Here is a 23,960-nt window from a genome sequence, read left to right as displayed (position 1 = left end):
TGCCTGTAAAACACTGGAGCTCTGTACTTTCCTTCCTATGCAAAAGAACTGTCCTTCTCATCAAGGTGCCCATGGACAAAACTGGGATTTGGCCTCCCAAACTCCATCTATCCAAGGACTGCTCCCAGACAAAAGCTGCCAAGACAAACAGGTCTGGCTGGTCTTGGCCTCCTTGGAGCTGCCTCTAATCAGCCTTTGAAACACTGGGGCTCTGCCCTTTCCTTCCTGTGGAGAAGAACTGTCATTCTGGTCCAGGCACATGTGGCTGAAATGAAACTCCACCTCCAAAACTACACAAATATCCAAGGGTTGCTTTCAGACAAAAGCTGCAAGGACAGACAGGTCTGGCTGCCCTTGGCATCTGGTGAGTGGCTCTGATTTTCCTTCAAACCCCTGGGGCTCTGTGGGTTCCTTCCTGTAGAAAAGAACCGTCCTTCTTGTCCAGGCACCCATGGCCTCAAGCACATGAGCACTGTACAGGGACAGAGGAGCTCTGTGCTCAGTGGGGTGGGGACTGAGGACAGTAGAGGAGAGCCCTGGGAGGGACTGAAGGGTGGTTACAGACATGGTGGATCCTTTTAACATAATAGTAAACAGGGAGAAAAAAAGAAAAAAATTAATGTAAATTGCCACTGGGGAGATCTGGACTGGACACAAGGACAAAAGAATTTCCCTCACAGGGCAGAGCTGTGGTGCAACACATCCTCCAGAAGGAGTCTGGGTCAGCCCCAGGCTTTGTGTGGGCAGGCAGAGGCAGGCAGGAGGCAGAGCTGTCAGCAAAGGAAGGGGCCAGCCAGGTGGGGCAGCCGGGGCATGCCGACAGCCTGCAGGGACAGAGGCGCAGGGCAGGGACACCGTAGCACAGCCTTGGCTGCACAGGGCACAGGCATGTGCAGCAGCTGCAAGACAGCCCTGGCAGAGCCAACTTGGGCAGCACTTTGGCCATGGCTGCTGGGCCTGGGCCTGAGACAGGAGCAGGAGACAAGTGACCCTTGCAGGCCTGGGGCCTCATTGCCTCCTTGTCCCTGCTCAGCAGCCTGGCAGGGGCCGCCCCATGCTTCTGCCCTTGCCATTGCACATCCCCACATGCCAGTGCCCATCCCGGCAAGAGCCCTGAGCAAGGAGGGAGGGACAGCATCTGCCTGGCCAGGGGCTGGGGCTCAGCCCTTGGCCCTTTGCATTCCTCAAACACATCCAGCTTTGCTCAGCACCAGAGACACCTTTGCCTTGTTTGTCCCCAGCTGTCAATACTGCCTCCAGTGTTCTGCTCTAACTGGAACCTGGGGACACTCTCTCAGTTGTGTCAATCTGTGGGACCCATTAAAACTTCAAGGAACTTCTACGTCTAAATTTTATTTTGAGTTCTTGAGAAGTTTTTGAACACTCTCTCAGGGACTGGATCTGATGTAAACAACACCAAATCCCGAAGAGGCTCATTAAAATCCTTCTGCTGTTTCTGTGCTGCTGAGCTTTAAAGGAACGGCTCTTGCCAGGGCCAGCTCCTCTCCCAGCCCAGCAGGGCTGAGAGCTCTGCCTGCTGGCACTGAGGGACAGGAGCCAGGCAGAGACAGGCTGAAAACAATCAGGATTGGGAAGACATTGAGCTGAGACTTCACTTGGGGAAAGATCTTCACAGCCCTGTGCATGGTGAGTGTGTGGGTGCAGGGTATTGTCCCCTGTGCTCCTGGAGGGATCTCCTGAAGCCAGCACACCCCACAGCCTGGGGGATGTGTCAGGAGGACTCTCCCACGTTCTCTGTGGCACAGGAGGAGGAGGATGAGGATGTGCTGCAGAGCGGGGCTGCCCTGGGCACCGTGAGAGGGACAGGGCAGGACGGCTCCTGCTGCCAGGGACGGCTGCAGGGGCTGATGCTGGGGCTGCAGCCAGGGCTGCCCAGGGCTGTCCTGCAGAGCAGCTCCTGCAGCCCTCACGGCTCTTGGCCAGCCCAGGGCATGTGCCACTTCCAGGGGCAGCTCTCAGCCTGCCTGGCAGCTCCCCACGGACGCTGCAGGGGAGAAGGTGGAGGTGGAAGGAGCCACCCCCATCAGGGCAGATTCCTCCTGCTCTGGAGATGGTGCTGCATGGCCAGGGCTGCTCTCAGCTTTCTCCTAAACGGAAGGGAAAGGGGCTGTCCGCTTTGGCTGTGTCACTGAGACTTCTGCACTGTGAGCCTGGGCATCAGCAGATGGGCCTCAGATCACCCTCAGAAAGTGCCTCCTCAGCCTCCTCTCCCTACAGACAGCAGCAGCAGCACCTTGGCTTGCAGCATCTCTGTTTGTCTGGCCTGCCCTTAAGGCCCTGCTGCCAGGGAGATGCCCCTGGGCAGTGCCCTGTGCTGGGAGGGGTCTGCAGGGCAGAGCTGAGCCCCCAGGGCTGGGCTGGGCTCTGGTAGCACTGGCAGGGACAAGGCTTGGGTAAAGAAAAACAGCTCCCAATAGGCACAACTCCAGACAGCAGAGAGACAGACCTACCCTTGGTATCCCATCCTGTCCAGCTGCACAGGGAAAGAGGAAAGGGTTTGGAGAAAATTAGTTTTAAAATTGAGAATTCACAAAGTCCACTTTGTTTTCAAGAAAGTTTTAGGTGTGATCATGCTTAAATCAAAAGAGGTGAAATGAACAAAGGGCATCTGTTTAGCGACTAGCGCTGCGTGCACTGGGGCACAGGGAGCCCTCTTTTCCTTCTGGGCTCCAGAGTGTTCAGGCTGAGAGCAGTGCTGAAGATGAGGCAAAAACTCAGCTCACAAACCCGAACTCAAATAAAGTTTAGCAAAGTTCCCTCACAGGAAGAGAATTAATTTTGAAGGGAATTTCAACTAAAATACATAGGATAGACTTAAAGCCTTGGTCCAGCTATTCAAGTCTTCTTTCAACAGTCCATGATCCCCAGAGTGAAGAAATGTCCAATCTGGCACTGCCATTTCCTTCCCAGGCAGGTGTTTATGCTCTATAAATACCTGTACCCAAAGGCACCAAATGTCCAACAGCAGCTCCATCAGGCACTTCCTCCTGCTGGCATTGGCAGACACGCGGCAGCTGCAGCTCCTGCACTTCTGCCTCTTGCTGGCCATCTCCCTGGCTGCCCTCCTGGGCAACGGCCTCATCATCAACGCCATAGCCTGCAGCCACCACCTGCACACGCCCATGTTCTTCTTCCTGCTCAACCTGGCCCTCAGCGACCTGGGCTCCATCTGCACCACTGTCCCCAAAGCCATGCACAATACCCTCTGGCACACCAGGACCATTTCCTACTCCGGATGTGCTGCACAGCTATTTTCCTTTCTCTTCTTCATTTCAGCAGAGTATTTTCTCTTGACCGTCATGTGCTACGACCGCTACGTGTCCATCTGCAAACCCCTGCAATACGGGACCCTCCTGGGCAGCAGAGCTTGTGCCCACATGGCAGCAGCTGCCTGGGCCAGTGCCTTTCCCTATGCTCTGCTGCACACAGCCAATACATTTCCCCTTCCCCTCTGCCATGGCAATGCCCTGGGCCAGTTCTTCTGTGAAATCCCACAGTTCCTCAAGCTCTCCTGCTCCAAATCCTACCTCAGGGAACTTGGAGTTTCTGTTTTCACTACCTTCTTAGCATTTGGTTGTTTTGTGTTCATGGTTCTCTCCTATGTGCAGATCTTCAGGGCTGTGCTGAGGATCCCCTCTGAGCAGGGACGGCACAAAGCCTTTTCCACCTGCCTCCCCCACCTCGCCGTGATCTCCCTGTTCGTCAGCACCTCATTTTTTGCCTACCTGAAGCCCCCCTCCATCTCCTCCCCATCCCTGGATCTGGCCCTGTCAGTTCTGTACTCGGTGGTGCCTCCAGCCCTGAACCCCCTCATCTACAGCCTGAGAAACCAGAAGCTCAAGGATGCCCTGAGGAAAATGATGACTAGCTGCTTTTGAGAAGCAAAAAATGGACTGTTTTCTTTTGCATAGCTTTTGGAATGGAACTGATGACAGGCCCCACAGGCCTTCCTGGGTCTTTGGTAGGGGTCAGTGGGGTTTTTAGTCATAATGTTGTACTTGATGAAGTTATTTAATCACCATCTAATTCACTGTCTTTCTCTTGAATTTGACCCACAAGCTCTGTAAACCAGGGATTGGGCTATCGCTACATTTGAAGAAAAGAAGCTTCCTTGCAGTGCCTGTTTTATCTGGAATTCCAGCTCAGAGCCCTGTGTAAAGTTAGGGGGAAGAAGGGGAAAAGAGTCCCAGCAGAGCAGCACGGCCAGGGAGCAGCAGGGATTGGTCCTTTCAGAGCTGCTCTGCCCAACTCCACCCTGTCCTTGCCAGCCCTGCTGTGGCTGTAAGGCCGGAGTGCTCTGGCAGCTTGGTCACTGTCCTGCTGCGTGTCCCTGCTGTGGCCACAGGCAGGGCCAGGCCATGGGCACTGCTGGGACACAGCTGGGCTCCAGCACAGCAGCTCCAGCAGCAAAGGGCATCTCCTGAGGGCAGGGCAGGGAGGCTTTGCTCCCCTCCAGAGCTCTGTCAGCAATGTGCCCCAGGAATGCCCTGGCACAGCAATGTCCAGTGCCTGGGGCGGGGGGGGAGTGTGCAGGGGGGGCTCACAGCAGTGTCCTGGCACAGCCAGAGCTCCTGACATGGACCTGGGGCAGCAGCAGAGCAGGGCCTGGGCTGTGTCTCTGTTCTGGGACAGCCTGGGAAGATGCCCCAGGGCAATTGTCCCACACCAGCCCCTGCAACCACCATTGCCAGCACTGGCCTCTCCCCACCTGCAGGAGGTTGTTTGTCCCTGCACGGAGGGACACCAAGTGACCAGGCCAGCAGGCCATGTTTGCTCTGTGCTGAGGAGATCGCAGCAGTACATTGTGTGTGTGTGAGGGGAGATGAACCCCAGTGAGCACAAACACCATCAGCAACACCCGGGGATGGCACAATTCCAGTGGCACAAACAGTGTCTTGAGGCCACTTCACTCTGAGAGTAACGTCCTCTGGGAAAAAACCTGAATTCTTTGCTGGGTTGTGGTTATGACAGCATAGAGAGAAATATCCCAGGAAGAGAGGCTCCAGGAAAAAATGCTCAGGGCAGTCATGGACTGCACAGAGACACATTGGATAGAGTGAGGATCTGTGGGGAGAAATCAGAGCTGCTTCCCTTTTGAACCAGCCTGAGGACCTGGATAGGGCTGTGCTGTGTTCTGGGATCTGGGCTGGAACTGAGGGATGTGGAAAAGACCTTTGGTGTCAGGGCTGTTGAGAAGGCTGGGCAGCGTCACTGTGGGACCTCTCTCAAACACCTTGGAAAGGCCAGAGCCATCCCAGAGGGTCCTGGGCACTTGGGAAGGGTTGACATGGAACCAGTCTGCAAACAAGGCAGGGAGGGGCACTGGGAGAGTCACAGCCTGCTCAGGCTCAGCAGGGAAGGGTATGTGGCAAATCCTCCTGCAGCCATTCCAGGCACTGGCAGGACAGGGCAGGGACTGCAGAACCCACGTGGGAGGGAAAAGAAGGGGATATTGTGTGCCCAGAGTTCAGCCAGGCCTGGGACAAGGTCTGCTGTGGTCTCCTCAGAGCCAGACTGAAGAGAGCTGGGCTGAAGGAGTGGAACATGGGCTGGGTGGGAATTTGGCTGAACAATGAGGGTCAAATGTCATCCATGGTACAGAGTCCTCTTGGCAGCCACGCTCTGGTACCATCCCTCATTGACCAGCCCTTGGCCACCACTGTGGAACATTTCTAGCATCTCTAAAATGGCATGAAATGTACTTTCAATTCCTTTATGAATGCTGCCTGATTGCAGGGAGTCTGTACTGAACTCATCTCGTTAATGGTGACTGCAAAATGTAATTGTGCAAGATGACTGAGTTGGGTAAATTTATCTTGCCATCAGGTGCCAAGCAAGCCACAATAAAGGGCAGAAAAAACTTATGCATCAGAAGAAAGTCAGTTCAATAGGGAAAAACCCAAACCCAAACAAAAAATAAAAACCCCAAACCCAATCAAAAAAACCAAAGCAAGACCCACCCACAACAACACAAAATCCCCAAAAACAAACCAACCACAAAAAGAAAAAGCCACAAATAGAAAAAAAATCAAATTCACAGGATATGTCCTATCAGCAGAAAATGTTTAACCAACTTCTGGCAGGAGAGGATTCTGTATGTGTAGGTGCTGTTTTGAAAGAAAAATATCTGAAAAAAGAAATTAATCTCCTAATCCCCTTGTCCCCCTCCCCCCCCCCTAGTTGATTACTGATCATGGTGTGACATGGAATGGAACATCCCTTGGGTCAGTCCAGCCCAGCTTTCCCATCCCTGTTCCCCAGGAACACTTACCCACACCAGGCCCATAGGTTGGAGGGGGTTGCAGACGCCTCATGCGGGGCGAGCACTGAGACAAGGACAGGAGAACAGAACAAAATTTACTCTTGTCAAGGACAGTAGAACAGAACAGCTCAGCCTTGGAGAAACTGATTAAGGATGTACCTCTGGCAAACAGAAGTCACACAAAATGCAAGTAGGATGCCAGCCCACCTCTGCAAAGCTGACAAAACAGAAATTACTCAAAATAATAATATTGCCGTTACTCAAAAGGAGGGGTCAAGGAACAGCCACCTAAAAGGGCACTGGATGTTAAAGACAAAACCCAAAGAACCATGAAAGGATTTGTGATAAGGGGTGCAACTATGTCAAATAAACTCAAAGGAAGTGGGGATAGCTCATCAATACAGAATGAATGTGTGTGATAAAAACTCTGATCATTCAATGCTAATGCACTCCAATGGAGGAAGGATGGCCCAAGTGACCACCATGCTGTAATAAAGAATACCTGCTTTCAAATACTCAAAACTCTGTTCAGAAGTTTCTCTCTAGAGGGTTTCAGTATCAGTGGTGTCCTTGACTCCATTGTGCCCCACAGCTTCACAATGGCTTCTGGGTTCCATGAGGCCCTGCTGTTGAACAATGGACCCTTGGTTCCATTGGGTTCTGTACTGTTAAAATGGCCTCCTTGGTTCTTCACTGCCACAATGCTCTCCTTGGTTCCACAAGGCCTTGGTGTTTCACAACAGCCCCTTGGTTCCATCAACTGCCAGAGTGTCACCCTGGTCTCTTGGATCTGCAGCGTCAGAATGGACAATTGGTCACAAGCAACCCTGCTGTGTCACCATGAATATTTGGCTCCATGCAGCCCCACACTGTCACAATGGCCCCTTGGCTCCAGGAGGTTCCACAGCATCACCATGGTCTCCTTGGATCTGCAGTATCTCCATGGACCATTGGTTCCATGTGGCCCTGCTGTGTCTCAGTGGTTCCTTGGTTCCATGAATCCCCACTGCATAGCAATGGAATCTTGGTCCTATGAGGTTCTCTACTGTCAACAATGGTCTCCTTGGTGCTGGACTCTAACAATGGACCTTTGGTTCCATGAGGTTCCATGATGTCACAATGGTCTCCTTGGTTCTGTAGTGTCAAAATGGCTGCATAGTTCCGTAAGGTTTCTCAGTGTCCCCATGGTTTCCTTGGTTCCATGAGGCTCTGCAGTGTCACTATGTCCCATATTTTCCAGGAGCTTCTGTCCAACCAACCATATCCTTTGTTCCAATGAGGCCCCGCAGTGCCACAACGGCCCCTTTGTTCCATGAGGTTCCATAGTGTGTCATGGTTGCCTTGATTCCAAAAGATTCCCCAGTGTCACAATGGCCCCTTGCTTCCATGAGGTTCCACAGCATCACCATGGTCTTCTTGGATCCGCAGTATCTCCATGGACCATTAGTTCTAAGTGCTCCTACTGTGTCACAGTGGTTCCTTGGTTCCATGAAGCCCCACTGCATAACAATGGAATCTTGGTCCTTTGAGGTTCTGTACTGTCACAATGGTCTCCGTGATTCTGGACTCTAACAATGGACCCTTGGTTCCATGAGGTTCCATGATGTCACAATTGCCTCTTGCTTCTGGACTGTAACAATGGACCCTTGGTTCCACGAGGTTCCATGATGTCACAATGGTCTCCTTGGTTCCACAAGGCCTTGTTTTGTCACAATGGACCCATGGTTCCTTAAGCTTCCATGCTGTAACTATGGTCTCCTCAGATGCACATTGGCACAATGGACAATTGGCTCCATGGGCCCTGTTGTGCCACAATAAACCCTCAGTGCCATGAGGTTCTGTGATGCCACCATGGTCTGCCTGGTTCAATGAGGCCCTGGAGTGTCACAATGGCTACTTGGTTCCAAGACCTCCCATAGCATCAACAATGGTCTCTTTGTTTTTGCAGTGTTATAATGTACCCTGGTTGCACGAGGTCGCTAAATGTCACTGGTTTCCTGGGTTCCATGTGGCCCTGCTGTGTCACCACGGCCTCTTGGTTCCATGAGTTTCTGTACTGTCAGCAATGGTTCCTTTGTTCCACTGAGGCCCTGCTGTGTCACAATGGACCCTGGGTTCCATGAAGTTCTTCAGTGTCACAATGGCCCCTTGGATCCATGAGGTCCCACAGTGTCACCATGGTGTCCTTGGATCCACGCTGCCATAATGGGCCATTGTTGCAGCTGGAATAGCTGCTAATAAAGCCCAGGGTAGGGAAGCAAAAAGGGCCTTTGCATGGTATCCACAGATGTTTAATTCAGCCGTGAGGTGAGATGTTCTGGGTCACAAGGCAGGACTCCTGGGGGGAGTCCAGGTTTCTGTATCTCCAGAGGAAGGGGTTGATCAGTGCCATGGGGGCAGTACAAAGATGGAGCCAATGGGGGAATGGGGAGGGAGGGGCTGAAGGACACAGAACAAGGGGAAGGAGCCAATGGGGTCGCACAGCTTTTGAGGGAAGCTTCTTGTGTCTCCCTAACCCAGGGAATGCCTCTCAGGGTCTCCACAGCTGCAGAGTGTCCAAATGGCCCCTTGGTTCTTTTGGGCTCCTCACAATCCCAGTGGCCCTTGGCTGCATGAGGCCCAGCTGTGTCACACTGGCCCCTTGCTTCCATTGGGCCCCACAGTTTCACAATTGTCCCTCCCCTTAGTTCTATGAGGCCCTGCAAAGTCACAATGGACCTTTGGTTCCATGAGTTCTACATTGTTCCATGAATCCTTAGTTCCATGGGGCCCTGTAGTGTCACAGTTTTCTCCTTGGTTCCGTGGTGCCACACAGTGCCATAATGGCCCTTTGGCCCAACAGGGCCTCATAGTGACACAATGGACTCCTTGGTTCCATACGGATACAAAGTGCCACAATGGCCCTTTGGTTTCACAAGGCGTCAAAGCGTAAAAATGGCCTCCATGGTTCCATGATGTCCTGCAGCAGAGCAATGGTCTCCTTGGTTCCACAGTGTCAGAATGGCCCCTTTGTCCCATGGAGCCCCACAGTGTCACTCTGGTCCCCTTGATTCCATGAGGCCCAGAGGTGTCACAATGGCCCCTTGGTTCAAATGGGTTCCAAATGGTCAGATCGGTCTCCATGGTTCCATGAGGCCCTGCAACCTCCCAATGGACCCTTGGTTCCAAGGGCCCCGCAGTGTCACAAGGCTGCCTTAGTTCCACGAGGCCCTGCAGTGTCGTGGAGGCCTCTTGGCTCCATGAGGCAAAGCAGAACCAGAATGGCCCCTTGGTTCCAAGGAGCACGATGGTTTCACCATGGTCCCATTGGTTCCACAGGGCCCCTCAGTGGAACAATGGACCTTTGATTCCATGAGGTTCCTCAGTGTCTCAGTGGCCCCTTGGCTCCATGTGGCCCCACTTAGTCACAGTTCCACGTGGTTCCATGAGGTCCCACAGTGTCCAAATGGTCTCTTTTGTTCTGGGAAGCCTCACAGAGCCACAAGGGACTCTTGGTTCCAGAAGGCCTTGCTGTGTCACAATGGGCTTTTGGTTCCAGGAGCTTTCACACTGTCAACAATGGTCTGAGCACTGCAGTGTCACCAGGGATCCATTGTTCCATGAGGTTCCAGAGCATAACATGATCTCCTTAAATCTGGAAGGTTCTGCAGTGTCCCAGTTGTGGTAGACAGGGAAAGGCGCTGCGGAAGATCTCGCGATGTCACGGAAAGCCAGGACCCTCTGATCCCCTTAGATAAGACCATCTGCTTCCCGTAGATAAGAAACTAACATAGGACGGTAGCCTCCCTTAACCAAATTCCAGTAACTTTCCATCCCCTACCCAGTAACAGTCCACCTCTTACTAACCATAGATGGTAAAGACAGACCCATGCTGACGTAGAGACCCCTTAGACTATAAAAACCCAAGAGATGAGATAATAAACGCCTTTTGACCGTCCATCACATTGATGTCTGCGTGTGTCATTGGCCCGAGTGGCCCTGGTGAGTGGGCCACCGTGCTGTTCATCTGAACCAGGTCGCCTGCCTTGCTCCAGAAGGCAACATACTGGTGCCGAACCCGGGACTGCTGCAGCGCCCGAGGTTCGGGAATTCTCCTGGACAGAGATCAGCGGCTGCTGGCAGCAGGTCTGACCACAGCGGGAGGGACACCTCCGGACCAGCGTGGACCACGGAAGCCATTGCGAAGGTCGTAACAGAGATGCATGCACAATGGGGTATAGAATGTAAACTTAGGGATTTATCTCTCGCATTGCCGAGACTGATTAAGCTTGGGGCTATTGAAAGCCCCGTGGACGTCCTACATTCGGACGTGTGGGATAATTGTACAAAAGCCCTGGCGGATGACACCATGTCCTTGGGCTCAGGAAAAGCCCTAAAATCGTGGGGCAGGGTTGTCCAGGCTCTGCAAAAGGCTCGACAAGAGCAAGAAACCTGGATAGCCGCGCGAACTTGTTTATTAGCCGTGCCACAGTTGGGGGTGGGTGCGGCGACACAAATCGCGGAGGGGCCTGACCCGGGCGGGCGCGCGGAGGCGCGAACGCCAGACCCCCCTCAGCGAGCGGATTCACCATCGGAGGGGGTGGAACACCCGCAGACGTTCTGGTGGGGGCTTGCGGAGGAGGCGCGGAACGCGGCCGAATCGGCGGACCCCGTAGGGACCGATAAAAACGCCCCCCCACCATATGCGTTTGAAAATGGCGCCGAACCGCATGGTCAGGGCGGAAAGGAGGAGGCGGGGGGCAGAAGCGCGGTCAGCCCGCTTAACAACGCATGCACAGGCAAGCGGGGGGACGGGGCGGCCCCTGCGGAGACGCGTAAAACCAATCAGAGCCCTCAGTTCACATTAGGTCCTTATAGGGCAAGGACCTCCCCCAGCAGGAGGCGGGGGGACCCCAGGGGGAGGGAACGGCCCGACCCCTGCAAGAAGGGGCGGGGTCGGAGCCCGAGGAGAAGGCAGAGCAGCCCGGAAGCGTCTCCCTATTCAACTTCCGGCTCAGACTCGGGCTCGAACTCCGACCCCGAGATAGTATTGGAGGATTCCGATTTGGATTCCGGCTTTAACAGAGAGAGAGAAGCGGTGTGTAAGGTCACTAGCCACAGCGCTCCCGCTTGGGTGAAGGGGTTACCAGAGAAAAACCAAACCCCACTTACAAACTGGCGGAAAATAAAAATGGCTTGCGCGGAATGGACTCCGTCTGCCACTCTAGTGTTCCCGGTTCGTGTGGGGGGGGCAGGCGGAAACCAAAGGACTTATTCACCAGTCAATCCGAAAGATGTGCAGGCAATTGTTAAAGCGATTGCGGATAAGGGAATTAATTCTGCCATGGTTTGCACACTTATTGACGGCCTTTTTGGTGGGGACGATATGCTTCCCTTTGATATTAAGCAGACGTGTAGAATGATATTTGATGGTGCAGGGATGATCGTTTTCAAACAAGAATGGGAGGATACTTGCATGAAACAGCTAGCCTTGGTAACAGGGACAGACCATCCACTGCACGGCTCCAGCATACAGAGGCTATTGGGCACAGACCCCACCATGATCACCCCCCAGCAAAAGGCTGAGGGCTTGCGAGCCCATGAGGTCATGACAACAACCCGAGCTGCCCGAGAAGCCATCCGTGACACTTCTAAAGTGGTAGCCAAACCCTCTCCATGGTCTTCCATAAAACAGGGTGAGAGTGAGAGTTTCACTCAATTTGTGGACAAGCTCTAGGCCGCATTAGATTCCTCTACGTTACCCTCAGAGGCGAAGGGTCCCGTGCTGGCAGAGTGCTTACGCCAGCAATGCAACTCAGCCACTAAGGACATTTTAAGATCACTGCCACAGGGGTCTAATATAGCTGCCATGATCAGACACGTTGCAAAGGAGGAACACCTAGCTCCCATCCAAGCAGCAGTTCAAACTGCAATAACCAGCGTGATGGCGTGCCTTAAGTGTGGCCAGGCAGGCCACTTGGCAGTAAACTGCCCCCAGCCAAGGCGCCTATCAGCAGCTGCTCCACCACGCCAAGCGGGAGGCAGGGGGCCGTGCTGGGGGTGTGGAAGGAAGGGGCACTTAGCTAAGGAATGCAGATCCAGGCCCCAGGGAAACGGGAGAGGGAGGGGGTGGCCGGGCCGTGTTCAGCCCTCTCCCACCTGGAATATGCAGCGGCCCAGCTACAGCAATCCCCAGTGGGGCAGGGGACTCTCATACCCTATGCCCCCACAGGGAGCAGTCACCTTTGCATCCCGCCCAGCAATACAATGGCAGAGTTGTGCAGCACCCTCAATACCTTCGCACCCCCCACCACCACAACCCGCGCCGGAGTCACAGGAACAGCAGGGGACGCCCCAGAGCGGGATCCCTGGGTGGCCTTGGTCATGAAAATAGGGAAGGAGCCCTTGATGGTGTCGGGGACATGCCGCCTTTACGGCAGCCAGGATCCTCACGTCATAGGGCTTCAGTTTTGGGCAGACACAGGATCAGACTGCACGATTATTCCCCAAACGCATTGGCCCGGACATTGGCAATTCAAAGAAGTCCCCCCAGTGAACGGAGTGGGGGGGCAGTCCCGGGCATGGAAAAGCACCCAGCTGGTGGCTATAACACTTCACACGAAAAAGGGACCAGAACAGACAGTAGCAATCTACCCCTACATTTTGCAGAATTCTACACCCCTGTTAGGAAGGGACGTTCTCTCCTTGCTAGGATTTCGGATCACAAATTTATCATGAGGGCCACTGCCGTACACCCTCCGCTGCCAATCAAATTGACTTCAAAATCATCAGACCCTGTATGGGTTGAGAAGTGGCCCCTGACAGAGCCTCGAATGGCAGCCTTGCTGGAACTGGTCGACCGCGAACTGCAAAAGGGTCACATAGAACCCTCCACCAGCCATTGGAACACCCTGGTATTCGTGGTTCCCAAAAGGTCCGGACAAGGCTATCGTCTCGTCCACGACCTGAGAGAAGTGAACAAGACGATCAGACCCATGGGTCCAGTCCAGACACTGCTTCCCGCGAACTCAGCCATCCCCACAGGACAGCCATGTGCAGTACTGGACATCAAGGACTGCTTCTTTTCAATACCCCTGCACCCTGAGGACAGAGAACGATTCGCCTTTTCCGTGGCATTTCAGAATGGCGAGCGGCCCAACCTTCGCTTCCAATGGAGAGTACTTCCGCAAGGCCTGGTCGACAGCCCGACCATATGCCAAATCACCGTGGACAAAGCACTGACGCCAGTCCGACACTCGTACCCCACCGCAACCATCATCCAGTACATGGACGACATCCTGGTCGCAGCACCATCGACAAGCCAAGTGGATCACCTGGTGACCACAGTCACGGAAACCCTTCAAGCCAACGGCTTCGAGATCGCGAGCGCAAAGATCAAGAGAGGACCCTGCGTGACCTTCCTGGGAGTAGGCATCACAAGCTCCCACGTGACACCCCCCGAGATGAAGATCAACCGAGACATCGAGATGCTCCACGACGTGCAACGCCTGGTGGGATCGCTGCAGTGGCTTCGCAACATCATCCTGATTCCCCCCGAGGTCATGGACCCTCTGTACGACCTCCTGAAAGGAAAGAACCCTGGGATCCCAAGGAGCTGACACCACAAGCAACGAGCTCCCTCGACTTCATCGAAAACCAAATGGCCACTGGCACGTTTGCCAGGTGGAACCCAGCCATGCCACTGGACCTGTACGTCCACTTTACACCGAAGGGGGGAGTGGGAGCACTGGCCCAAGGACTTGCAGAAAAGGCCCGACCGATCCAATGGGTGGTCCTCGGAAGACCCGCTCGTGCATTTTCCCCAGGAATCGAGTGCATCGCCAACCTCATCATGAAAGGCAGGAGACTCGCCTTGAAACACCTAGGGACAGAGCCGACAAGCATCCACCTTCCGTTTCGCAAGCAGCCGACCATAGAGTCAGCCGCAATATCGGAGTCCCTGGCCCTTGCTCTCTCCGGCTTCGGAGGAGAAATCACCTACTCCTCCAGACCACCCTGGACTAAGCTGCTGACCATAGTCGACATGGACATGCCACCGAAGGTCAAGGACAGACCGCAGCCGGGACCAACGGTCTTCACAGACACTTCCTCCATGACTTCAACCGCAGCAGCAGTGTGGCAGGCAGGAGAGCAATGGCACTGCGTCAAAGCGAGGGACCCCACACTGTCAGTGCAACAACTGGAAGCAGCAGCAGTGGTTTTGGCGTGCGGACTCTTCCAAGACGAACACCTCAACATCATAACGGACTCCATATTCGTGGCAAGGCTCAGCCTATCCATGGCAGGACCAGGAGTGTCAATATCAGCAGCAGCCCTAATGCTGGAAGAAGCACTCTCCTCGCGACAGGGCACCGTGTCAGTCATCCACATCAACAGCCATGACCCAGTCAAAGGTTACTTCCAGATCGGCAACGACAAAGCGGACGCCGCAGCGAAAGGCGTTTGGACCTTGCAAAGAGCCCGTCAACTGCACGAGTTGCTCCACATCGGAGTCAAAGCACTGGCGAAGAGATGCGGAATCTCGACGGCGGACACCAAACATGTGGTAGCCACCTGCCCTCATTGCCAGAAGTCACCCCTTTGGTCCTACGGAGTCAACCCAAGAGGTCTCAAGCCCTCAGAAATCTGGCAGTCGGACTTCACCTGGTGCGAAATACTGAAGCCCCGAGCATGGCTTGCAGTGACAGTAGACACTTATAGCGGAACGATCGTAGCTACACAGCACCCCAAAACCAACTCCAAAACCACAATTCAGCACTGGCTGACAGCCATGGCTTGGCTAGGTATCCCCAAGCAGATCAAAATGGACAACGGCTCCAACTTCAAATCCAAACAAGTACAGGAATTCGCCTCGAAATGGGGTATCACGCTAGTGCATGGCATCCCACATAACAGTACCGGACAGGCCATAGTAGAGAGAGCAAACCAGACCCTGAAAACCAAGATAGAAGTGTTGGCAAAAGCAGAGGGCTTTGCCAATGCCATTCCCCCAGGAGATCAGGCACGTATGCTGGCAATCGCCTTGCTGGCACTGAACCAATTCCCTAGGGGAGATGAAACAAACAGTCCCGTTCAAAAACACTGGGTCACTCGAACGCTAGAAGAGGGCCCGCAGGTGGTAATCAGAAACGAGCTAGGCGAGTGGGAACGGGGTTGGAGGCTGATGCTCACGGGGTGAGGGTACGCAGCTGTCAAAAAGGACGGCAAAATCAGGTGGTGTCCACTTAAGTCGATTAAACTGGACCTTCAGGGCGAGCAGAATGAGACTGATGAGAATTGCGAGTATTTGTTTACAGGGCCTGCTCGTGGGACGCCCTCGTGATGCGTACTTCCCGGTTCCAGACGAAAGTGACAGACCACCAAGCCGCCAAGCAGCACCCGAGAGACCCGCACGGGTGAGACCTAAGCACCAAGGGTGTTTCTGTGTGATTTTGCTGTTGGGGCTTGTTGCCAGGGGGCATGCCGGGGGGCTTGTTGCCAGGGGGCAAGCCAGCCCAGACCACTACCCCCATCAGCCCTTCAGGTGGGTCATGCAACACCTTAGTAGGGGCAAAGCGCTCAGACAAACCACCACACCGAACACCCCATCCTTCGTGCTCCGCATCACCGACCTGTTTCCAGGACAGCCAAAGGTACACCCCTATTCCCCACACGTCACACACTCGTACCTATCCTACTGGTGCCCAGCTTTAAACCCTGGGAAAAGCTACTGCAATCACCCAGGGTGGGGATATTGTGGGCACTGGGGCTGCGAAACCATAGTTACAGATGCCAGACCGTCGGGGCCTGGGTGGGATCCACAAGAGCCAGACAAATTCTTACAGTTCACCTGGGCACCCATCAGCTGCAAAACACCCTTCTTCTTTCACAGAAACTTCCATCGAAACCAACATAAAATCCCTAGATTTCGGGCATGCACTGATTACAACATGACGGTCTTGCAGCCAGATCACCCTAGCTGGGCCATAGGCAAAACATGGACAGTAGTCCTTCAAGGGTCAAAAGAGAGGATGAACGTGCGAATTATCAGGCTCCAACCGTCGGCACCCCGAGCGGTCGGACCCAACAAAGCGATTAAAAGCGTGCCGAAAGGGAGAAACGTAACCTACCCCAAAACCTTACCCACAGGGGTCAGCAATGTCCCGACCGGTCAAGCGGAAACCTTTCAGATGAGCTGCTTAACTGAGTCAGACTCAGACCAAATCCTTCGTATGTTAGAAGCTACCTTTGTATCCCTGAACGAATCCAACCCTAACCTAACCGAATCCTGCTGGCTTTGTTACGATGTCAAACCCCCCTTTTATGAAGGACTCGCTCTAAACACTCCCTTCAGTTATTCCTCAGCCGATGCCCCTCACCAGTGCAGATGGGATACCCCTCGCAAAGGAATCACCCTGAGTCAAGTCAAGCCTAACAGGACAATAAGTGGGCAGTCCCATCCGCATCTGGGATGTGGGTTTGCCAGCGATCTGGAGTGAATCCTTGTGTGTTCCTTCCCAAATTCAATGACTCTAACGACTTCTGTGTCCAAGTTCTGATTGTTCCTAGGGTCCTGTACCACTCAGACGAAGAAGTGTACCATCTTCTTGAGGAACCCAGCTGGATCCATAAAAGAGAAATAATGACAGGTATAACTATTGCAATGCTGCTCGGCCTGGGAGCAGCCAGAACCGCCACGGGTGTCTCAGCCCTAGCGACCCAGCACCAAGGACTGTCCCAGCTGCAACAGACCATTGATGAGGACCTGCAAAGGATCGAGAAATCCATCTCCTTTCTAGAGAAGTCGGTCTCCTCACTCTCAGAAGTGGTCTTGCAGAACAGGCGAGGCCTGGACCTCCTGTTCATGCAGCAAGGAGGCCTGTGTGCCGCCTTAAAAGAGGAGTGTTGTTTCTATGCAGACCACACGGGAGTAGTGAGACACTCCATGGCGGAACTCCGGAACCACCTGGCTCAGAGACAGAAAGACAGGGAAGCCCAACAGGGCTGGTACGAGTCCTGGTTCAATCAATCACCTTGGTTAACCACTCTGATTTCTGCCCTGATAGGTCCATTGGCGATGCTGCTTCTAACAGTTACCTTCGGACCATGCCTGCTGGACAAGCTGGTCCCGTTCATTCAGAGCCACCTGGAACGGACCAACATCCTGTTCTTAGGCCGACGACAATTGCTGTGAATTTAACCAGGGAACACTGCCAATCACAAGATTTTCTGAACTTGTCTGGCAAAAGCTTACTCAGGTTTTCCAAAACCCCCTTTCCCTTGTCAAGTTACAACCTTATACCTCATGTTAGTACCTATGTGTATGACTACCTCATTCATTTGTGAAAAAGGGGGGGGAGATGTGGTAGATAGGGACAGGCGCTCCGGAAGATTACGCGATGTCACGGAAAGGCAGGACGCCCTGTTCACCTAAGATAAGAGATTGCCCTAGGAGTGTGGCCCCACTAACAGTAGTGCTAGTAACTTTCCATTCCTTACCCAGTAATTTTCCATTCCTTACTAACCATAGATAATAAGGACAGACCCCCTTTTGACATAGAGAACCCCTTAGACTATAAAACCCCACGAGAAGAAGTAATAAAGGCCTTTGAACAGTCCACCACGTTGGTGTTAGCGTGTGTTCTTGGCCCAAGAGACCCTGGAGAGTGGGTCGCCGTGCCGTTTCCTCAGAACCAGGTCGCCTTGCCTTCCCAAAGGCAACAAGGACCCCAAGGCCACGGCTCTTGTGCTGCCCTGGGCAGATGGGATGGCAGCAGGGCTGCAGAGCTCTCAGCATCTCCTGCAGAGGAGAGCACGGCAGCCAGGGAGCCTCCTTTCCCTTGGCCAGGCACGTTTCCCCATGCTGGGGCCGAGTCCTGTGGCAGCTGCAGCTGCTGCTGTGCCCTTGCCAGGGGCTGAGGCCGTGGGGCAGTGCCCAGAGCAGCCTGGCCTGAGCAGAGCTGAGGCCGTGGGGCCAGAGCCGGCTGGGCTGGGCTGGGGAGAGGCCCTTGGTGCTGCCCAGAGCTCAGGGCAGCTGGCAGAGCTTGCAGGGAGCTGGGCTGGGCTCAGCGTGCCTGGTCCAGAAACCGTCAGTGTCCATCTCAGCCTGGCTGAGCCTGCAGGGGCCAAGAAGAGCAGCCCAGGTCCTGCAAGTTCTCTGGGTGGGAGCTGAGCTTGTGAGCCCTTGAGCCCTGCCAAGTGCTGGGGCTGCACCTCCAGCTCCAGAGGAGATGGGACAGATGGGAGCAGAGACAAATCATTCCTGCTGGATTCTTTCTTGTGTCTGCTTATACAGGTGACTTGGATCTATATGTAGAGGAGGTGTTTTGTGTCAGATAACACTAGTAGAGTGAGAAGAATAATATTATTTCACTGAAAATAATGTTTCATGCAAAATACACAATGAGGAAAAAAAGTCACATATGATCAGAAAATCATCTGAGTTTTTCAGAGGAAGAGAGGCTCATTGATGTTTCAGTAGCCAAACCTGTTCAAATACTTTCCTCAGGGCTTCCCTGAGATGAGAAGTGACCACCAGATGCCAAGAACAGCCATAGCTCTCTGTCCTGGCAGATTTTGTCTGGGACAACTCTTGCATATAGGGAATTTGTCTGGGGGAGTATCACTTTTGGCCATGGGCACCTGGAAAGTGGGAGAGTTCTTTTCCATAGGAAGGAAAGCACAGAGCCCCAGTTCTCCAGGGGCTGATGAGAAGCAGCCCTCAGCATGCCAAGATCAGCTGGACCTGTCAGGTGGCTTCTGGGAGGCCAAACCAGCCAGACCTGTTCCATCTCCCCTTGGTTCCATGAGGCCCTGCAGTGTCACAATGTTCCTCTTCTGCAGTGTCACAATGGCCCCGTGCTTCCAAGAGGCCCTGCAGGGTCACAGTGGCCCTTTGGGTCCATGGGGCCCCACAGTGTCACAGTGGTCCCCACAGGAAGGAAACCATGGAGCCCCAGTGTTTCAGGGGCTAATGAACTGCAGTGATAAGAGACCAAGGACACACAGATCTGTCTCTCCTGGCAGCTTTGTCTGGTAGCAACCCTTGGTTATTTGAAATCATGCATGTGGAATCCCAATTTCAGCCACTTCTCCCTGGAGGAGAAGGCCAGTTCTTCTCCACAGAAAGGAAAGCGTGGAGCCCCTGTGTTTGGAAGGCAGGTGAGAGCCGGCCCTCAGGAGGCCAAGGCCAGCCAGACCTGTCTGAAAGGGCAGCTTTTGTGTAGAAGCAATCAATGGCTATACAACTTTTGGAGGAGGAATCCAAATTTCAGCCACGGGCACCTTGAGAAGGATGTTTCTTTTCAATAGGAAGAAAAGCATTGAGCCCCAGTGTCTGAAGGCAGGTGAGACCCAGCTCTCAGGAAGCCAAAGGCAGCCAGACTTGTTGGTAATGGCAGCTTTTGTGTGGGAGCAATCCCTGGATATTGGGAATTTTGGAGGGGGAATCCTGTTTTGGCCATGGATGCTTAAATGAGAAGGGCAGTTCTTTTCCATTTGAAGGAAAGCCCAGAGGCCCAGGTTTTCACGGGTACATGAGAAGAGACCCTCGACATGCCAAGGGCAGTTGGACCAGCCAGCCCAAGCAAAAACTCTTCCCTGTTCCCTTGGATTCATGGCACCCTGCAGGGTCACAGTGGTGGTGTCACATTGGATCCTTGGTTCCATCAGGCCCAGATGTGTCACACTGGCCTCTTCTTTCCATGGGGCTCCACAGTGTCACAATGGTCCCTGGCTTCCATGAAGCCTTGCAGTGTCACAGGGGTCTCCTTGGTGCTGCAGTGTCACAATGGACCCTTGGTTCCATGGGGACTCACAATGTCAGAAGGATCTCTTTGGTTCCATGAGGCCCTGCAGAGCCCCTTGATTTAACGAGGCCTCCAAGTGTCATCACGGCCTCCAGGATTCCATGAGGCCCCACAATGTCCCCATGGACCTTTAGTTCCATGGGGTCCTGCACTGTTCCATGGATCCTTAGTTCCATGGGGCCCAGCAGTGTCACAATGGCTTCCTTGGTTCCATGGTGCCACGCAGTGTGACAACAGCTCCTTGGACTACCAGGACTGCAGAGTGTCACAATGGCTCCTTGTTTCAATGAGGCCATGTACTGTCACAATGGTCTCCATGATCCCATAAGGCCTTGCAGTGCCACAACAGACCATTGGTTTCATGGACCCCCATAGTGCCATTATGGTCCCCTTGGCTCCACAAGCCTCTCAAGTGCCACAATGGCCCTTTGGTTCCACAAGGCCTCCAAGTGTAGAAATGGCCTCCATGGTTCCATCAGGCCCTGCTGTGTCACAATGGACCTTTGGTTCCATGAGGCCCCAGAGTGTCACAATCGTATCCTTGGTTCCATGGTGTCAGAATGGATCCTTCATTCCATGGACACCCACAGTGTTCACTGTTATCCCCTTGATTCCACCAGGCCCTGCCATGCTATAATGGCCCCTTGGTTCCACTGGGTCTCAAAGTGTCAGAACAGTCTCCATTGTTCCACGAGGCACCACAATGTCACTGTGCTCCCCTTGGTTCCACAGGGCCCCACAGTGGAAATATGGACTCTTGGTTCCATGACATTCCTCAGTCCCAATGGTCTCCTTGGAACCGCAGTGTCACAGTGGCCCCTTGGCTCCATGTGGCTACGCTGTGTCACAATGGCTCATGGTTCCATGAGGCCACACAGTTTAACAAGGGACCCTTGGTTCCCTCAGGCCATCCTGTGTCACAATGGACTTCTGGTTCCATGTGCTCTCACACTGACAGCAGCAGTCTCCTTGGTGCTGCAGTGTCACCATGGACCCTTTGTTCCATGAGGTTCTGCAGTAGAACACGGTCACCTTGGTTCCATGAGGTTCTGCAGTGTCCCCATGAACCCATGGTTCCACCAGGCCTTGCTGTGTCACAATGGCCCCTTGGTTCCAAGAGGTTTCTCAGGGTCACAATGGTCTCTTTGGATCCGCAGTGTCACAACGGACCATTGGTTCATTGTGGCCCCAATGTGCCCAAATGGATTTTGGTTCCATGGGGTTCTGCTGTGTCACCATGGACCCTATGTGCCATGAGTTTGCACAGTGTCATAGCTGACTCCTTGGTTCTGTGAGGCCCCGCTGTCACCAAATCTCTGAAATATTAGAATAAGGGTCCTGAACACTCATTTGCTATTTCAGAGGGTATCATTTATTCAGGTGCAACATGGGATAACTCCTAAAAATGTGGACATGGAACTCCACCAGTGGGTTACTTATGTACAGTCCCTAAATGCAAATTACAATTTACCCATTTCCATAAAACCCACCTCAAGTTCTCAGACTCAGCCCTTGTTTTCTCTATTCCTGCATCTTTGAGCCAGGTGTCTTCTCCTTCTCTTCCAACCATCCTTGCTGGGAAAGCAGCCCTGCATGCCTTGTTCCTGTGCTGAAAGTACACAGGCAGGGTAAAAATGGAATGAACCCTTTTGGTATCAGCCCCAGGCTTTGTGTGGGCAGGCAGAGGCAGGCAGGAGGCAAAGCTGTCAGCAAAGGAAGGGGCCAGCCAGGTGGGGCAGCCGGGGGATGCCGACAGCCTGCAGGGACAGAGGCGCAAGGCAGGGACACCGCAGCACAGCCTGGGCTGCACAGGGCACAGGCATGTGTAACAGCTGCAAGACAGCCCTGGCAGAGCCAACTTGGGCAGCACTTTGGCCATGGCTGCTGGGCCTGGGCCTGAGGCAGGAGCAGGAGACAAGTGACCCTTGCAGGCCTGGGGCCTCATTGCCTCCTTGTCCCTGCTCAGCAGCCTGGCAGGGGCCGCCCCATGCTCCTGCCCTTGCCATTGCACATCACCACATGCCAGTGCCCATCCCGGCAAGAGCCCTGAGCAAGGAGGGAGGGACAGCATCTGCCTGGCCAGGGGCTGGGGCTCAGGCCTTGGCCCTTTGTATTCCTCAAACACATCCAGCTTTGCTCAGCACCAGAGACACCTTGGCCTTGTTTGTCCCCAGCTGTCATCACTGCCTCCAGTGTTCTGCTCTAACTGGAACCTGGGGACACTTTCTCAGTCGTGCTCCTCAGTGGGACCCATAAAAACTTCAAGAAACTTCAGAGTTTCAATTTAATTTTCAGTTCTTGAGAAGTTTATTGAAGATGCTCTCAGGGACTGAGTCTGATGTAAACAACATCACTGCCCTGTGAGAATCATTAAAATTTTCCTAGTCGAGTTATGGGGAAAGACTTCAAAGAACTTGTAAAACATACGCATTACTATTTCAAAGGATAAATTTTATTTTATTTCTCTTTACATCAGAGGTGATTGCATAATTCTGTGATTGATATTGACCCAGGGTCACTCATCAGCAGCTCTGGCCTGCTCACAGAAGCTGTGCCTGGAGCTCTGACCCAGTGTGGACAACTTTGCTCCACACTGTCCAGCCCCATCCTGTCTGTCCTCACTCCCCTGGGACCTGCTGTGCTTGGAGTGCTGGCTGCTCTCAGCCTAGAGAGGTGTTTTCTCATTTTGGGTTTTTTTGAAGCAATCTGAAACTCCTGAGTTTCCCCACTGCAAACAGACACGCTGCTCAGGTGTGTGCCGGCCCCAGGTGCCACCAAAGCCACTGCAGAGCTGCCCTGGGCCAGCTGTGAGGGTGGATCATCAGCCCAAGCTGCACTGGGCCACGGCAAGGGGCTGTGGCCATGGGCACTGCACTGACCCCACTGCTGGGTTTGGCTGCCACGGCCGCCGAGAGAAATTAAACTGTCCTTGGAAATACTGGGGAGGACTGGGACATACTGGGGAACACTGGGAACGCTGTGGGAGACACTGGGACATACTGGGAGTGACACTGGGGAGGACTGGGAAAAACTGGGGACACTGGGTTTATTGCAGAGAAGATTGGGGACACTGTGGTACCTGTGGATGATACTGGGAGGGACCGGGAATGACAGGGAATGAACTCAGGTGTATTGGGATTGACTGGGCTGTACTGGGAGGAACTGGAGGGGCACAGGGGTTGTAGTGGATTCTACTTGGGATGAACTGGGCTTTACCGGGCTTATACTGGTCTGTACTGGGAATCAACTCAGCTGTACTGGGAGGGACTGGAGGAGGCTGATTTTGCTGTTCCCGCCTCCACTGCATCACATTTGCCGAGGCTCCCGCACATCACCAGTTGCAACCAATCAGCACCAGGGATCCAGGTCTGAGGGCGGTGCCTAGATTGGCAGCATTTTTTTTTTTTTTTGCTTACATCTCCAATCATGCCCTGCGGCCGGATACAGCCCCTTTGCAGCCGCGACTAAAACGCCCGTCATGCCCTGTGCTCCACAGAACCCCGGCTTCCGCCCCCATATGTCCCATAAGTGTCCCCCAGATCCTCCAGGATTCCTCAGTGCTCCCTCAGCGCCCATTCTGGACCCCCTAAAGTGTCCACGGACCTCTGAGTGCTCCCAACCCCACAGATGCCCGGTACAGCCACTTCTGGGAATTTATCTCCTCTCATCCCCCGCGGCCCCAGAGCCCCTCAGAACACAGTCCTGGGCCTAAAATTCCTGCCGTGCCCCGCCCCCTAAAGAGCTCGGTTAGAGTTCTCCGAGCTCCCCCCGTAGGCTCCCGAACCCTTGAAGTTCCCCCGAGGACTTCAACTCACGGCTCGGACGCAAAAGTGTCCCCCAAGTGCCTTCCCGCACTCCCAAATATCGTGTTCCAAAACACTTCCGGGACT

The 23,960-nt window shown here is 53.8% G+C and overlaps 1 protein-coding gene across 1 annotated transcript; it reads left to right on the top strand.

The window, feature by feature from the left end:
* The first annotated feature begins 2,975 nt into the window (after positions 1–2,975).
* Positions 2,976–3,899, top strand: LOC128949452 (olfactory receptor 14J1-like). The gene has a single exon (XM_054294312.1). It carries the CDS (start codon positions 2,976–2,978, stop codon positions 3,897–3,899), a length of 924 nt encoding a protein of 307 aa, XP_054150287.1.
* The last annotated feature ends 20,061 nt before the right edge of the window (positions 3,900–23,960 follow it).

This window comes from Melozone crissalis, unplaced genomic scaffold (assembly GCF_028551555.1).
Source record: "Melozone crissalis strain CALT ecotype California unplaced genomic scaffold, PUWL_Pcris_2 ptg000231l_1, whole genome shotgun sequence".
Classification (NCBI taxonomy): domain Eukaryota; kingdom Metazoa; phylum Chordata; class Aves; order Passeriformes; family Passerellidae; genus Melozone; species Melozone crissalis.
The sequence above is the reverse complement of the archived record's forward strand: the minus strand, read 5'-3'. Positions and strand labels throughout refer to the sequence as shown.